The following is a 16775-nucleotide window of genomic DNA, read 5'->3' as shown; positions in this document are numbered from 1 at the left end:
TTAATTTGTGGCCACACATCAAATCCCGAAGCAGAACCCAGCAGTCACAAACTAAGAGGACTAAGAGAGCCTGGCCTGTTTATTAGATAACAGCCTGAATGGCAAATACATCTCTCTGTGTGGAAGATGTTTGTCAGTTACAATGCTGCAGATTGACTCAGCCTACATCTCAGGCACTGCATGTGCCGCTACAGATACCTTGAAAGGCATTCTTTGTGCGTCTTTTTGTTGTTCTGCTCTTTGAAATTAGCGTCTGCAGCGCCAGTCGAAGGGCATCTTCTAACAAAAAATGGTTTTAAACTACTGAGCGAGTAAAAGCATTTGCATCAAGGCAGGGTGTCTGAGCATGAATCGCTGCGTTAAATGCTTGATTTCTGACAGCTCACCTGTTGTTGTGGAATTGCTGGAGGAGTTCCACTTGCAGTTGCTCGGCGGCCTGCTGAGGTTCAGATCCAGCCGAGTGACGGCCCGTTTATTGCCATTTTTGTCTATGATCTCAGAGAAGATTTTGGGTTCATCTGCGTTACTGGAGCTGTCTTGATCAGGGTCAGTGTCCTTATCTGAAAGGAGTACAATGCGGTGATTGAGTTGCGGGTTTTCCTGTTTGGAAGACAGAGGGGACAGGACTGGGGACATGCTCTGGAGGCTGTTGGAGGCTGGGAAGGAGGTGCTGAACACCCCAGCGAGGGAAGGGGAAGAGGGGCTATTTTTGTGGGATTTGGGCAAGGGCTCAGTGGTATTGTACAGGGGCAGTCGCAGCCCCTCAGAGAGTTTGTTACATGACTTTTCCCCCCTGACCCTGTTTGGCCCTCTCCACTCTTTATAGCCTTTGCTAGATTCAGGGTGTGGCACAGCCCCGTCTGGACTTGTGTGACTAACATGTTGCACCCTCCCTTCTACATCCTGCACTCTGGCAACAACCCTGACTCCAACATTCCTCTGGTTGATTTCACTATAAAGCTGTTGAGCTGACTTGATTGCTGATGCATCCTCAACTACCATGTCAACCGGAGAATCAAATCTTTTAAGCGGCCTAAGGTTACTCCCACTTTCTCGCCGGGTCAGACCCTCCATTAGGCTGCAAGAAGATGACTGGTAACCCAGTTCTCCGTCACACTCTGAGAAACAAAAATCCATGTCGGGGTCAAATGTGCGATTGTCCTCCATGAAGTCCCAGCCCTCACGGGTGATCTGGAAGGGTTCCTCCACTGGCAGGATGGGGTTACTGATCGGACAGACACAAGAGCCAACGATTGGGCTCTCAGACACATGGCCAGAGGCCTTGGTACCTGGCATCTGCTCCACTTCCAAATCGGCACATATAGACAAACTTTTCTCAGCTGGAAGCTCAAGACACGGCTCTCCACCTGGAGTTTTCTTCTTCATCTTACTGTGCAGGAAATTCTCTGCGCTGTCAAGCTTCTTCCCCCCTAACTTCTTCATCTTTTTACTTTTAGGCACACCTCGCGTCTGCTCTGGAGACTGATTAAGGGAGTAGATGCTGCCGCTGAGAACCTGACTGCCAAGATGAACGTCTTGACCCTCCATGTACTCCTGGAGTTTCCCACCCTGGTTACCCATCCTGACTTTGTTCCTGCAATCCTTACACAGTGATAACAACTGCGCCAGCAACTGGTGGTGCTCCGCCACCAGCCAGCAGAGCTCTGCAACTGCTTTCTTTGTTGCCTGCTGGGAGGTGAGCAGTTCGCCTGGAAAGTCAGAAGACTGGCCTCTTTGTTTGGACACTGCAAGATCCTCCTTTCCTCGGTCACAGTCATTACCAGCCTTGTCTGAACGAGGGGCGCGGCTCTTGTACTCGAAACTTGGGGCCCGCCTCTTGGGGAAATAACGGCTGATGTTGCTTAGCTCATGGATGGGTGCATACAGAAGCAATATAGTGTGGGTGCCCTGCATGATGGGTGCCATATTAATCACTCAAGCACTGTGAGTATGCGGACGGACTCAGCTCGGACTGCAGAGGAGGATCTCTGGCTATTCATCACTTGGTCTGTCCAGATTCTGTCAGAAAGAAAGTAGCACAGAGTGATAAATCTGCTTTTGGATGGACACTTTATGTTCAAGTAACATACCTGTCCTGCTAAAGACACACATTACCTCCACATACCACACTTTATTTTCTTCTTTAGGATAAAGCTTTAACTAAATGAAAGCCTTTAATCTGAGACGGGGCACTGCTAGGGTAGGCTACATCACAACAGTCCTTTCACAAACAGGAAGCTTCCATATTTCAATGTCACATTAAAAGCTGGACACAATCCAGCAATCATGCATTTAAGAAGAAAGCTCCTAACCCCAGCTCCACCTCCATCCTCCTGTCCATTGTTGTGTAAGTGGATGAAACATTTTTAAACCGCAGTTCATCAACATTTCACAAGCTGCCGCATTTTTTAAAAAAAGAAAAAGAAAAAGCCTTGCTAGTGTCACACAAGGTGACGACACACGCCGAGCCCCGAGCAGGCGGCCAGCAAAGATGTTTACAAGCAAAACAGGCTTCCACACGCTCGCCCCCGCATGTCGCCTCATGTCTCAGCAGTTTATATGATAATATAATCCGATGGGTTACTGTCACCTTGCAGGAAAACACGAGTGTTAAGATGGCAGCGTAACTACACTGCCCTGAAGGCTTTCGGGTTACAGCTGCCCACTTACAAGTGAAAACCAGCGAACATTTAGTTAAATTAGAATTTTAATTATCTTGAATTACATTTTTTTTAAAGCGAATCTTCTTCATAAGAGCTTCGGTGACGTTTAATTATCGTTAACCAGAAGCTGAAAGTGCGCTACAACCAACAGCACCTGCTGAGGGTTGAAGCAGATGCTAAAAGATAAATACTTACTTACCCGTTTTAGTGGCATGGCAAATATTTCTTCACATCTTCTGCGGTGCAGCCAGCCAGTGCCGAGTGCTCACCGCTGCTTCTCCGGGCTCGACAGTCCTGATGGACTTCCGTTTAGTCCAATAGGGAGAGCCGCCGCTGGCTCTCTGCTCTGTGATTGGTGCCTTAGTGTTTATCCACAGCCCACATTTTGAGTCAGTGCAGCTGCGGCTTGCAGGTAGGCCATGTGATGGGTTCGGTGTGTACTTCGGACAGGGAATAAATAAAGTGTGGCTGTGCTTCAGCTATGGCAACGTTGGCAACAAATGCTACTGTTTTCTCGGATAACTTTGAAGAAAAATAAGCGAAAGCGTCGCAATTGGCCTTTGAATGACTTAACTAATATTTACAAAACAGTGACACCGGGTGGCCAACTGTGAAAAAAATTAATGAAATTTTATGACAAAAGTGTGTGTATAAAATTAGATAGAATATTCAAAATTTATATTAAATTAAATTCTAAGCGGCATGTCCAGGATGCCTTCTTTAACCTATTACAACTGGGATAGAGCAAGACAAGTGTTTTCAGCGTAAATAGTCTGGGACCTACGCAAATAAATGGCCACGGAAGTCCATGCATGCACGGGGAAAGCCATTTCGTAAAATTTCTATTCAAACACCAAAACAAGCCAAGATTCTGATAATAAACACATAATTAGAACAAGTGTCATAGCCTCGGTCGAACATGTTTAGAGTCGGACTTATGTCCAATAACTACCGTTTTGAAAGCTGCCATCCTTCTGGATAAAGTAATGTGCTCTCTCACATTTCCTGTGTCGTCTAAATGGGTTGTCGCGGTGAGTGAGGTTTCGGAGAAACAGGCGCGTTTGGACATTTGCATTTGTTGCGAGTTAGATTTGCATTGTTGGGAAACTGGAGAACTGCAGAATGGCTGTTTCTACAACGGTTTGTATCCAACGATTTTAAGGTTTATCATTAAAAACTTAAATGGGCGTTAATATGATCATGATTGATTATATTAATGCTAATACAAATACTTCTGCATAACTTTGAAATATTACTTAATCCTTCGGATGTACTTTTTAAAACATCACAGGAAGAATAAGATGAAGAATAAAGTAACTAAGTATATATGGTGCAATGAATGGTGGAAGGACGCCATGTAGAGCTGGTCTTAGCAGTTTGGCGCACTGACGCTAGAGGGCAGCATCTCATCGTGTTGGGGCGCCTGCGTGTTTATTCGCTGTAGTTAAGGAGATGAGCGAGCTTCATTATGCTTATGACCAACCTTTGGGTCACCAGAACGACCGCTGTCACACATTATAAGTGAAAAGTCTTACTTTGCATTCATTAATATGTAATTGAGTTAATCAAATATCTGATAAATAATTTACAAGTGAGGTAGTAGTTGTGCAAGAACCCCCCCCCCTTTTTTTTTTGTAATAATAAAAAAAGAGCTCTGTTAAGACATCATAGCAAATGAGGGAACGTTGTTCTAGATTCAGGCTGATTTGGAAGACGTTTGCACTTCAGCGGTAGCAGTGACATATTTTCTATACAATAGTCATATCCACACTTCCTCAAACATTTAGAAATGATCGGCAACATAAAAAAATAGAAAAAAAGGAAAACAAATAAATAAATAAATAAAATCCCGTCCTCTGCAGGGTGAGTGCAGGACCCTCCACACTGAAAGCCTGTGCGGGTAGTGGGGTGCTGACCATGGTGCTGATCTGGAAATGGCAGCTAGCGTGAATTTCTTGCGTGCGCCGTGGTGGGAGGGCGCGCTACCCACGCTTTAGCATGCGTGTCGGGAAAGAAATTAGCTTTAGACGGAAAGCGCGTGTCGATTTTTTGAATATTCCCGCTTGTGCTAATAAGGTCTGACGGTGACGTCGAAGACACATACCCCCCCCTCTCCAGCATCTTTCGCTACAGGACTCGTCTTCTCCCCGTTTCCCCGCCACGCACCCGTCCCCAGTTGCTCCAGCCCTCCGATGCTGACACACACTCCTCCTCCGGGCGGCGAGCACAGGGGCGTGAGCGCAGGGGTTTTTGAGTGACACATGCTGCGGTAGTCTCCCGCTGTATGGCCGTGGATTAGCTATATGCTAATTTCGACAGGAGAAGGCAGCCAGCGGAGTCTGAACAGGCTCCTTTGCAGCCATGGCTGAAGGTGGAGAAGGAGAGGATGAGATCCAGTTCCTCAGAACTGTAAGTACATTACTTGTAAGCGCTGCTCTGATGGCTGTGGGAATATGTGTAGCTCTCTGTGTGAGTGTGTGAGAGATTATTCCTGTCGATTGGCTGCCACTTTGATTTACTGACAGATGTTATTCTGTCATGTAGCTTTCGATAACCCTCTCCCTTTGCACATCTCACAGGCGTTGACAGTGCCCTATTGTTTTGCGCATCGTTCACTGACAGCTATTGTGTTTCGTACAATCTCTGCCGCTAAGAAGTTCACAGCGGTATTTTCCCCCTCTTCTGCTGACAAACTTACCTGTTATCATTATGTGGTAACAGTTTGGCAGTTCGAGCTCTGCGATCCAACTTAAAATGGCTCACTGAATCAGGAGGCTTCATTGTTCTGTCAGCGTCAATTGACTTGTTTTTGAAGAGAAAAAAATGGACCTCTGAACCAGTGTGCTGTATAATGCACTAACGTGGTAGCCTGGCAGCCTACACTGCCTGTCCAGACAGTCGCCCCAGGGTTCCTGTGCAGCAGCAAAGGTCTATGCAAATGAACTAAGAAGGAGCATCTTTGCAATAATCACAGTCTCACTGCAGCCAGCCCAGATTACCAACGCTGTCTTACTCGTCAGAGACAAAGCTAACATAAACAGACAGTATTGTATGCTCATTAAATAGTGTATGATTAGGATTAAACGGGCTGAAGACTATTTTCTCTCCTTGGCTCTAGCTCCGCACTACAGTGGAAATATTTGCCACTTAGTGGAAATGGATTTCTCTAGCTGAGGATGGGTGTTTAAGCTCGTAAATATCTAGCTGTGTTTGGACTGAGAGGAACGCTTTCTACTGCTGACAATGATAGATGTTGACACAACCCGCTGATCCACGAAAAAACGCACCGAGAGGCATATCATACCCGAAAAATTCCACGCTAGTCTCGGATAGATGAAGGAGCGTAGCACCTGGAGGTCTTCCAGATAGACCCAGAGACAGTAGGAGGTGTTCGGTTGCACACACCACTGGCGCTGCTGCTTGTGGTTTCCCTTTATTAAGCTGCTTACAGATGCACAACCTGCTGTACTTGGAGGCACACACAGTAGCGACGTTGTTGTTGTGTTATGCAGATTACAGCCTTTTTTAAAGACTTGAACAGAGGTGTTTTAAATGACATTTTAATTAGTGATTAGATATTTTACAGCAGCGTCGGATAATTAGAGACGTCCAGCTTTAAAATGTGACTTTAGAGGCATGAGCAAGACTGGAAACCACAATCCAAGACTGCCCCTTCCTTTTCACTCAGAAGTAAGCTTATACCCCCTGCTCATTTGCCCTGCAGCCCCCCAACCTTTTAGCCACAGCACATAGAGGTCACCACATCAGCATGTCTGCCACTTCAAAATAGAGCTGACATTTCAGCACCGTTTCTTCTCTTTTCCGGCCTTGAATTTAAATGCCACAAATCCAGAGTTAAGATTTTTAAAGTCAACCTCAGGTGAGAGTTTTGGAATTGGCGGATTTTTCCTTGCTTGGCTCTTTGTCCAGTTTGTTGGCGCGTCACTGAGCAATTTTCGTAAACTCTGGAAGCAGAAGCAAGATGACACTGAGTAATAGAAAACTGCTGTTGCTTTTTTTTTGTTTTTGTTTGTTTTTTTAGCGGCTTGTTGCATCCTCCACACAGGGAAGCGTCTGGCAGAATGGACGGTGTCGGGACGGCGGGCGCATGCTTGGTGCTCATCAGTGTAAAAGTGTGAGTGTGTGCGTTTTGAATGCAAATGCGGAGCTGTAGCTGTGTGGTGCAGTCAGGCTGCACCAGAAGTGCCACAGCAGAGCACAGTGCAGAAATTATTCATCAGTCCAAGTAAGGCACAGCTGAACCGCTCGGCGTAGAGGAGCAGAACAGATATGTGTGTGAGGATGTACGGGCAATGAAAGCAGTCCTGCAGAAACAAATGCACAGTTGGATGCACATATGCCTATCCAAAACATCACACACACACCCACGGTGACTACTCTTGCCTTTGCACTGATGCCACTTAGCGCACTTATAAGCACAGATATGCTGAGGCTGTATTTCTTCCTTGCGTTGAAATGTTGACTGTTACTTGAGACGGGGAGCTTGATAAAGCAGTTCGCAAACTGCCTTTTCTCTAACAACACAAAGTAATTTCCCTGGAGTGGTAGCAGAAATTACCCCTGCCGGACTGCTGCCTATAAACCCAACACAGTGGGAGGAAATAAAAGGAAGAGAGGGAAAGAGCAGGGATATCTCAGCCACGGGTAATTTGATGTTACAGGAAGAGGAACGGTGCTGATTGTGAGCCAGGAGACTCTGACAGAAGCTTCCCCCACAAACTGCTGTTTAATGTCCAAGGGTGCGAGGGGCTGTGCAGAGACTTTAATAAGTCTGCATATTCCACAGGCATTGTGTTCGCCCTGTTTGCAAATGTCCTCAAATGCACCGGCTCCATCAGCAGTGGCTTTGTAATAGGCCCTATAGTGAAAAAATATCAGCTTATGGTCACATTGCTCAGGCTGCTCATTATATAAGGGTAGTTTTTTTAATGAATTGCTTGCCTGCTTGTGTCATTAGTGCAGAAAGAAGAGGGGGATTAAGCAGGGGGGGCCTTAAGAAACTTTCGGTCCTGATGCTCGCCGCTCTTCTCGCTTTAATTCTCAAAAACCACCCTGTTAGCCGCACATGAGGGCACTCGCACAGCTTCGCTGATGGATGTATCCCTGCTAGGCTAATATCAAATTCTGGGGCTCTATTAGCAGTTTGAGTAGGAGTAGCGACTTTGAAAAGGCCAGACCTGAGCTGTGACTAATGCGCTGTGGCAGCGCTCGGCTTGTTTATGTGAAGGCACTGGCCTCACTTTGCATCCAGGCGATGACTGCCAGCGCAGCAGCACAGAAGAAGCAAAGCAATGAGCCTAAACAAGCAGCACCAGAGAGAGAAAAAAGAAAGGAGTCTGTAATCTCAGTAAAACACTAATTTTGAGTGTGCCGCGCGCCGGCGGCCTCGGTGCCAGAGGTCGCTCGTCCTGTGCGTCTCCTTTCTGCTCCTTCGCTGCTGTTGCTCTTTTCTCCTCCATGTTTTTCTTCAGCTCCTTTCCCCGCAGATGAACTTTCATTTCCCTCTAATCGCATAGTTGTGAACAACTGCAGCTGTGCACGTTATTATCACGTGTCTTTCCTGGAGGATGTCATCTGCAATTTGAGATAGTAGCAAGAGTGCGAGGGTGAAGGAGCCTCACGCTGATCCAGAGGCAACCAAAGGTGCCCTTGTTCTGCAGTCAGAAACTTTCAGAGCTGAGAGTGGGTCCTTGCCAACCATTCATCATTCATATATCCATACTGGGGTACTTGTTTGTGCAGGGTTTGAGTGCCACAAGTATGGCAGGCTTGCACTGTCACTCACTTGGTCTTTGTATAATTATTAGAGATGACCATGAAATTATTCCACGGACGGGAAGTTCGGTTCAGCACATCACCGCGTTCTGTGTGACACCAAGGAGGCGAGCTTTAACGCTATTATGATGAGTGCTTCTGTCATTTCACGGTTGAATTAAAAAAGTAATAGCTCACTTTTGTTAGTGAGCGAAAGGCATTTCGAGTATAATGGTGCAGATTTTGAGCGCAGGGAAAAAGCTTTGTAAGGAAGCGATTTCGAAAAAATGTCTTTGTTTGTTGCTCCCCATCGTGTTGCCTTACCGGTGTTTGTGTTTTTGTGTGTTCGAAGCAGAGAACTGATGTTTTGTGTGAAAGCTTGCCTTTCCACGTTTGCATACTTAATTCTTATTTCTGGCCTGCTCGCTTGGCGCGCGTGAAATCAAAAGGATGTGATGCATTATATACATATCACTGCTCAAATACGCACACGATCATAAAGCCTCATCACACTCCATCTCATAAAAAACTCAACTTACAGAGCGATAAGTTGGTGTGAGGTTAAGAGTGTAATTGTTGTTCAGCAGGAGGCTGTTTCTCTGTGTTGCGTGATGAAGATGGACAGATCAGATAGGCCTGGAATGAAGCCAGAGGGCCTGCCCAGAGACAACACAGTGTAAAGCTGCAGTAATGAGCTATTGATTGTGCCACCAAATGAAGAAATTTCCTCAGCAATGTCAGTGGCGTGCGGTAAGCAGGCCTGATTGATCTGGCGTTTCGGATATTGAATATTTAATAAGGCAGTGTAGAATCTGTATTGTGACTGCTGGAAAACATCAGAGGGAAAAAGCATGAAATTCAATATGCTTGAAGTTTTTTTTTATAATTAAATTATGAAAGGATGTGAAAAGTGATCTGTTTTATCTCTCGATTTTCTTATTGGAACTAACATACGTAATAAAATTCACTGCAGGGTTTTTATCACTTTCTTTTCACATGCTTGTTTAAGCCACATTTGTGTAAAACAAACAAATTTCCATTTAAATCCACACTAACGTACACTTTATTCCCCTGAACTGCGTTTTCCCGACACAGTTCACTTTATCCAGAAACAAAATGATTTTCTTTCTTATCTTTACAAGCAGCATAGATGTATTTGAGTCACGGCCCAACAATTGACTGGAGTTAAGCAGCAAAAGCCTTAAACACCATAAGTCAAAGGAAGCAGAAGCCTCATAGGTTCCACCTCCTCCAGCCACTGTTAGCCTGTTGGTTGCTGTTGCCTCCTCCATCATTACCAGGGCCGTCTCCCATCTCTCTCTGGGCTTCTCTTTGCTGCTGCTTCTTGGCAGTTAATGTTGGCTCGCACACTCGAGCATATTCTGTGTTGCGGGATATGCTTTACTCTAAAAAGCTGTAGCTATCTATTAGTCATTGATTGTAGAAAATCTGTGATACAGATTTCTGCTTGTGAGGCAGTTCTTGGCTTTTCCTCTTAAGTACTTTTTTCTGAACTGTTTTGTCTCAGAGCAGAATATAGAAGATTTCTCTTCAGGTTAGCATAAAAACTGAAATCTATAAAGCCCCACTGGTGACTTTGGAGGTCACAATTTTGTTAGTGTGTAGCAGAAACTGCAGTTCATTTAAGAGTTACCTGAGCCTTGCACCAAAAACAGGTCAATCTCCATAAGTAACGTGAAAATGCCCAAATTAGCAGCACAAATAGAGATATTTACACCCTAATATCAAAAATTTGTTTTGCTCTCTTACAGCTAATGTCATAAAAACTATCCAGTGGATGACTTTGTATATAGAGTCATGTGAAAAACTAAGTGCACCCTTTGATTCAGCAGTAACTTGAAATAATAATTTTCTGTTATAAGGACATTTTCAGTCTCTCATGTCACCGTGTTGGATTTGGCCCACTCACTGCAGTCACTCTGTTTGATTCAGATTTGCTGGTGTTCTTGGGATCATTGTCCACTTGCACAGCCCCTTTTGGGCCAAGCTTTAGCCCTCCATCACTGTGCTGATAGTTGATATGCTGTGTTTGGTTTTCATTAAATGTGGTGCTATGGCCAAACATCTCTATTTTGGTCTTGTCTGTCCAAAACATATTGTTCTGGAAGTCTTGTGATTTGTTCCGGTGCATTTTGGCAAACCTAGCCTGTGCTGTCATGTTCTTTTTAGAAAGAAGAGGCTTTCTTCTGGTAACACTTACAAACAAGCCATACATGTTCAGTCTTTTTCTACTTGTACAGTCAGGAACTTTAGCATTTAATATTCTGAGGCCTGTAAGAGCCTGAGATCTAGCAATTGGGCTGTTTTTACAAAAAAAGCTTTGCACGGTTTGACCTTGTGGTGAATTTACTAGGATGTCTACTCCTGGGAAAATAGTGGCATTCTGTTAACACACCTTTAATGCTCAAAACCAACAACCAACTCCAGAAACTGCTGAAACTTCTGCTTTTATAGAGGTGCTTACACTTGTTTATGATCAGTTAATTAAGGTCATTTGATTAGCAGCACCTGGCTGCTGCTTACTCTCCTTATTCTCATGGAAGCATCAACAGTGCACTTAGCTTTTCAGAGAACCCCGTGAAAGCTTTCTTTTTCACATGGCTGTAACTGTGTAAGTTGGCCACTTAAATTCGGTTAATACAGTCTGAGTTAAGACCAATGACTCTAAAAAACGTTGCACCCCACTTTAAAAGCATTATGGTAGTAATTAGAATCAAACCTATGAGAAAGAAGACCCCTTGAACATAAATCAGCGTAACTACTGATAATGAACGAAAGCATCTTTGGAAAAAAATTATCTGAGGAGAATTTTTAATTTTAATCTGACCCCAGTCCCATCCGCTAACATGCAGGAGGTGGGGTTTATGACCTATACTGCAGCCAGACACCAGGGGGCGATAGAGACGTTTTGGCTTCAGTTTTGGGAAGCTGTCGCGTCGTCCATGTTTTCTACAGTCATTAACTGTGTCCAGTTGGGACACAGCTAAGGTGGCAGTTCAGTTTTTGTGTGAGGTACATGCCGTTTTAAGCTAATCGCTCACTAGCCAAAGTAGCATCCCATGTGACATTTAATCTAGCATGAACCTTACTAGCCAAGTTAGGTAGCTAGCGCGATACCTTAGAGAAGTTTACTGCCTCATCCAAATATGGTCGTACCCAATTTCAAAAACACTACAGTGACTAAAATCCTGAACTCTAGGCTTCAGAACAGCAGTCTGAAAAACAGTGGTAACGACCATTTTTTATACACAATTATATAGAGTCATTCACATGCTTAAATTATAGCTAATTATAGCTATAGGTTAATCAAGGCTGTTTCCTTCTTCCTGTTAAGCTAAATCTAGTGTTTAGCTAAATATTTAAAAGGCATAATACCGGAAGCTACTTTCTCATTTAAATCTCGGCAAGAAAGGAAATACAAGTTTAAAAAGCACTGCTTGTAGTGGTCCTTTAGTTTCTCATTCACTTCATGATTTTAGTTGTTTTACAGTAACATGTGTGCTGCATGAGTTCTATCACTCTGCAAAGAGTTTGCTGCCTCAAAATGTATTGAAAAAATATCATCTTCCCATTTTTAATTACCTGCAGGAATAGCACCAAATCCACCCAGTGAGAAAACATTTGGCTCATTTAAAGTGTTTGCCAAACAAGACAGATGTTCGTCTGAATCTGTAGCCATGAACACAGTGCAGTATTCACTGAAGATTTATACATCAGGTGCATCAGATGGAAAAAAAAAAAAAATGAAAACAGATGTACTGATGGCCTTTACTGCTGTGTCTGTGAATTCAGTAAAAAAATGAAATGGTACATTTGTCAGGTAACACAGTCTGCTAAGATGTTTTTAAGATATTCCTACCTGTGCAGCTGATAGGCCTGTTACCACTGTTAGGCCTTTAATAAGCCATTTAGAAGAGTGTTTACTGCTGCAATCTGCTGCTGTTGAGGCTCACTTTGCAGAAGTTAAGATCCTTTTTCCAGATTTATTTTAAAGTGAACCTTGACGGTTATCTGAACTGTAACGCCAGGTCTTTATGCTTTTGGGTAATACACTTCCAGCCGTGTCACCTGAGCATGTCAGTGAAGAATCTTGATTGAGTCGACCGAGGGAGTGTAATTGGGTAATTTGCGGGATGGCATAGGTGCATCCAGGCGCAGCAACAATTGCTATGCTGAGAAAATCCCACCTCGAGGCGGGTGCCAAAGTCTCGGCCCTTTCAACTGATATTGACAGCGTTACTCATAAAAGATTCATACCTCTTTAACAACCCCCGCGTCGCACCACGCCAACACAGACAAGGAGGCATCACTCTTTTTATTGGGTCTTTTTGCTGCAGAGTCAACAATGTGTGTTATAAAAACATAAAGTACTATTCTGCCCCGGCAGCAAGCGAGGCAGGAGATTCATGGGCTCCAGCAAAGACAATCACAGCAACACACATGCTTGCTGACACATATCCAACTTACCAGTGCTGTGTTATATTTTTAGTTTTCAAGTGCATTCTCTGCATTATACTGTAGCTTTTTTGTGTGCTCTACTTTCTGCTGGGACTCTGCAGTGCTTCAGTAAAGAGGCAACCTTTATAGCTAGGTCTGTGTCTAAGCCTGCAGGTGAGAAATGCTGGAGCTTTTGTATCCTTCTGCCCTGCTAAATATCTGCAGCATTGCTCAGCCCTCAGTAACACTCACTCCCAGCTCAAAGAAGCGTTACTGTGGCGGTATAACTGAGGAGCTGACACTACAACTTTCCCTTAATACGCTCTTAAGAAGCTCTTCCTTAAATGTATGACAAGTCAGAGTGCTATGGGCTGATTCTTTTTATGCAGTAAAAGTTACCCTACAAGAGGCTGCCACAGAACGTTGGAATTAGATGCTGTTTTCTGCACCAACACCTGCATTTTCAAGACATGCACTGAGGTGTCCTGACTCCACATTTGGTAACTGCTACTAATTCAAGTCTCTTTACCTCAGGATGCTTTTCTCTACTCTTGTACGCTCCTCTACTTTGAATCACAGCGGTGCTTTAGCTTTGACACCCAAACCCTTCACCTGGTCAGCATCACAAGTCCCTGAACAAATCGAGTTTGACACAGTGATGCCTCAGCTGTAGTTTAATCTTAACCCTCTCCTGTGCCAGGGGCACATTATGGCTATGCTCACATGCATGGAGATGAGCGCTCTGAAGAATTTTCATCAGGTCAGGCCTTAAAGGACAATGGATATTTTTATCCTGGAGAAGCTGACACTGTGACCACTGTTAGAGCATATACAGTGTAGGAGACAAGTGGAATACTGTCAGTCTCTCCAGGATTATGCAGAACAGGTCAGAAGTCTGTTTCTCAAAGTTTGAAATTTGACTGCATTTGTTTGAATTCATTAACAATATGAGAAATAGAAAATTTGCCTTGTTTAAATGTCAGGCACACAGTTGTCCTGCACATCTGAAGTAAAGAAATATACACGTCATATCTTATTTGTCTGATTATAGAAAAACTCAAACTATTTGTGAGGCAATGGTTGGCTTGCATAGGAAGCCAGTCATTGGAAGTAACTGCTACTGGCCTTGAAATAGCAACACAAGTAGAGGTTTCTTTGCACATAAAGCTGGACATAGTCACCATGACATCAGTGATTAGGAAATTCCCATTATGAAACCTTAAGTTGTATATTTTTCTCACTGCCACCTTGTTGTTTTGAAAATGTAAAGGGGTGGATCAGACTGTGAAGTAGTTTGACGCGGCATTCAGTTGATTGACAGTTTGTGATTGTCAACAAAGGTGTTAGCATATGAGAATACACCTGTTTATCCTCCTTTCTGACTAATTATGTGGTTTGAAGCTAGAACGCTACAAGCAGTGCTTTTCATTTGGGCCGATAAAGTCATCAGGAAAGTCTTTACTGAAGTCAGAGAGCAAGAGAGCTGAGGGACACTTACATAGACTTCTATATAACCGGAAGTGTTTTTGACTGTCTATTGTACGGTAAATAGTATATGGCTTTAGACTAGTTATGGCTAATCTCTTTTTCCAGTTTATGCTAAGCTAAACTAGCTAGCGGATGTTGTAGCACAATATTTACCATTAGGGTTGCCAACTCCCTGAAAAATAAATAAGGGACACCTCGTGGCCAGGGCCGGGCAACCCAGTTGTCTTCACCCTTCCCAGTGTGGTAGCTCTTTTTTTGTGTGTGTGAAATTATTTTTTAACCATTTGACTTGAAGTTGATTTAAGCAGATGCATATTCTTTGTGATATGACCATATGGGAAACAAATGATCATTTAGCCATTTATTTTTAGCTCAAAATGACAACATTAACACAGTAAAACAGGTCTCCTTCTTAAACAGAAGCCTGTCATGCTTAACTTTTGAGAATATAAGTAAATCTTTCTTTAAAAGAACTCTGTCCTGCTTAACTTAAAATTATATAAATTAATAGAAAGCAATACAACAAAAACATTCTTGTAACAGTGCACATATAGTGCATTTAGTACAATTGGCTTCAGTTGAGGTATTATTTCAGCTTTTCTAAAGCTAATCAGCTGCTCCTGTTTGTAAACCCACTTGTTCCCATGATTACGCATCTTAACTCATCATCATTATTCATCTATGTATTACTTTTATGTATTAGTGATCTATTTGTTGTAATCATCCATCCTTGCAGTTGTTTATTACACAAAATAAATGATATTATCACACTTCTGGCCACATAGCGCTGATATTCACTGCACATGCCCATATTAACCTTAACCAGAGGGTTTAAACAACAAACCAGTGTTTACATACCATATCTGCTTCTGCCGTGGCCTGGTGGACAAGAAATTGGTTAAGGGTTCCCCGAGCTTTCACGCCCCTCATGTTCTTCTTGTGCCCACCACTAGAAGCATGCCTATGGAAAAAGTGCGCCGGCACACAGTGCAGTGCGCTTTATAGGTGTTATCGTGCATTTTCCCAGCCAGGTGTTTTCCTTTTCCCATTCCTCCCTGTACTTTTGCAGCCTTTTTTCTTTTCTTTCTCTGAGGGGAACAAACATTGCTGCTCTAACGCTGGGCTCACACTGTGCGATTTTTGGCCCATTTTGAGCCGATTTTTGAGTCGTGCGACCGATTTGGTGATCGGCCCGATTTTGGCCTTCATCGTGCATCGTGTAGTATACGTGGGGTAACGAGAAGCGATTAACACCTCGAGCAGCTCCCGATCATCAATCGCTCGTGAGGGTGTCACCACAGCCGCTCACACTGCTCATGCGCAAACACGTAAACATCGGTGAAAAAGACGGAGCAGCACAGCTGTGCAGCCTGTGATCTGGACACAAGTGATGGAGGCACTTGTAGAACTTTGGAAAGCTCATCCGAGCCTTTTCGATGTGGCCTCACAAAATTATCACGACCACAACAACCGTGAAAATAGTTGGATTTACACTGCTGCTCAATCACAGCTGCCTGATCATGTTTTTCATTAGCAATTTAGCAAAGTTGATGGTGGTGGTGTGTCTGTGTGAGTGAAAGACGGAGAGAGCGCGACAGATTTTCTGTTATAACCTTCATGTTATGTTGGCACAGTGTGAGCACTCAGGTCGCATCAGAGCATCGGGCCGTATAGTGTGAGACCTGCATCGTGACCTATGAACTTCTAACCCCTGCGAGTCAATCGTGCAGTTTGAGCAGGAGCTGAATAACGTGACTGAAAAAATCGCACAGTGTTTGCCCAGCTTTAGGTGTACTGTCGTCCGAGACTTGCACCGCAGTGTCGGCGTTTGTTTCCCTGTTGGCCATGCTTGTTGTTGTGGTCATCTGTTGTCTTCCGGTATTTTCTCCGCAAGCGACCTTTCCTCGACCAATGAGATGAGCGGTAATCTGAATTGTCATACTCGAATTGTCATAAGTGTGCTGTCAGCTCATTGGTCACAAAGCAGGAGAGGGGCTGGGAATTATGTTTTCAAACAAAGCGTTAATTCCATTAACATTTATAGACTACTTTTGATTCTCACTGTATTACGGAACAAAGTGCGTCCCTTATTAGCTCAATACGGGACGATTCCGTATTTTAAGGGACGGTTGGCAACCCTATTTACCATAGACATGACGCTTTTCTACTCTCCCAGAGTACTGAAAGCACCAGCACTTTCTTCTGTGATTTTAAGTGCTTTCTAACTAACATTCACACGCTATTGGATGCATAAGTGTGCAACTTTATGGGTTAATATCTTACCCAAGGTTATTTGGCATGTAGACTAGAGGGGGGCAAGGATCAAACCACCAACCTTCCAATCAGTAGATGAGCTGCTCTACCTCCTGAGCTACAGTCACCAGTATTTAT

The 16775-nt window shown here is 43.9% G+C and overlaps 2 protein-coding genes across 2 annotated transcripts in view; one reads left to right on the top strand and one right to left on the bottom strand.

Moving 5' to 3' along the window:
- LOC308389873 (formin) overlaps positions 1-3086 on the bottom strand; it is a 51870-nt gene extending 48784 nt beyond the window's left edge. Inside the window, exons 1-2 of the mRNA XM_080871462.1 lie at positions 2863-3086; positions 387-2019 (exon numbers count right to left, since the gene is read on the bottom strand). Of these exons, the coding sequence (XP_080727588.1) occupies positions 387-1926 (1540 nt within the window). The 5' untranslated portion in view covers positions 1927-2019; positions 2863-3086. The remainder of the gene's footprint in view (positions 1-386; positions 2020-2862) is intronic.
- A 1852-nt stretch (positions 3087-4938) lies between these two features.
- The window catches only part of LOC308389872 (ryanodine receptor 3), a 115063-nt gene continuing 103226 nt past the window's right edge, over positions 4939-16775 (top strand). The window contains exon 1 of the mRNA XM_080871461.1: positions 4939-5072. Coding sequence (XP_080727587.1) covers positions 5025-5072 — 48 coding nt within the window. The 5' untranslated portion in view covers positions 4939-5024. The remainder of the gene's footprint in view (positions 5073-16775) is intronic.

The sequence above is a fragment of the Rhamphochromis sp. 'chilingali' genome, assembly GCF_963969265.1.
Source record: "Rhamphochromis sp. 'chilingali' genome assembly, chromosome: 21".
Lineage (NCBI taxonomy): Eukaryota > Metazoa > Chordata > Actinopteri > Cichliformes > Cichlidae > Rhamphochromis > Rhamphochromis sp. 'chilingali'.
The sequence above is the reverse complement of the archived record's forward strand: the minus strand, read 5'-3'. Positions and strand labels throughout refer to the sequence as shown.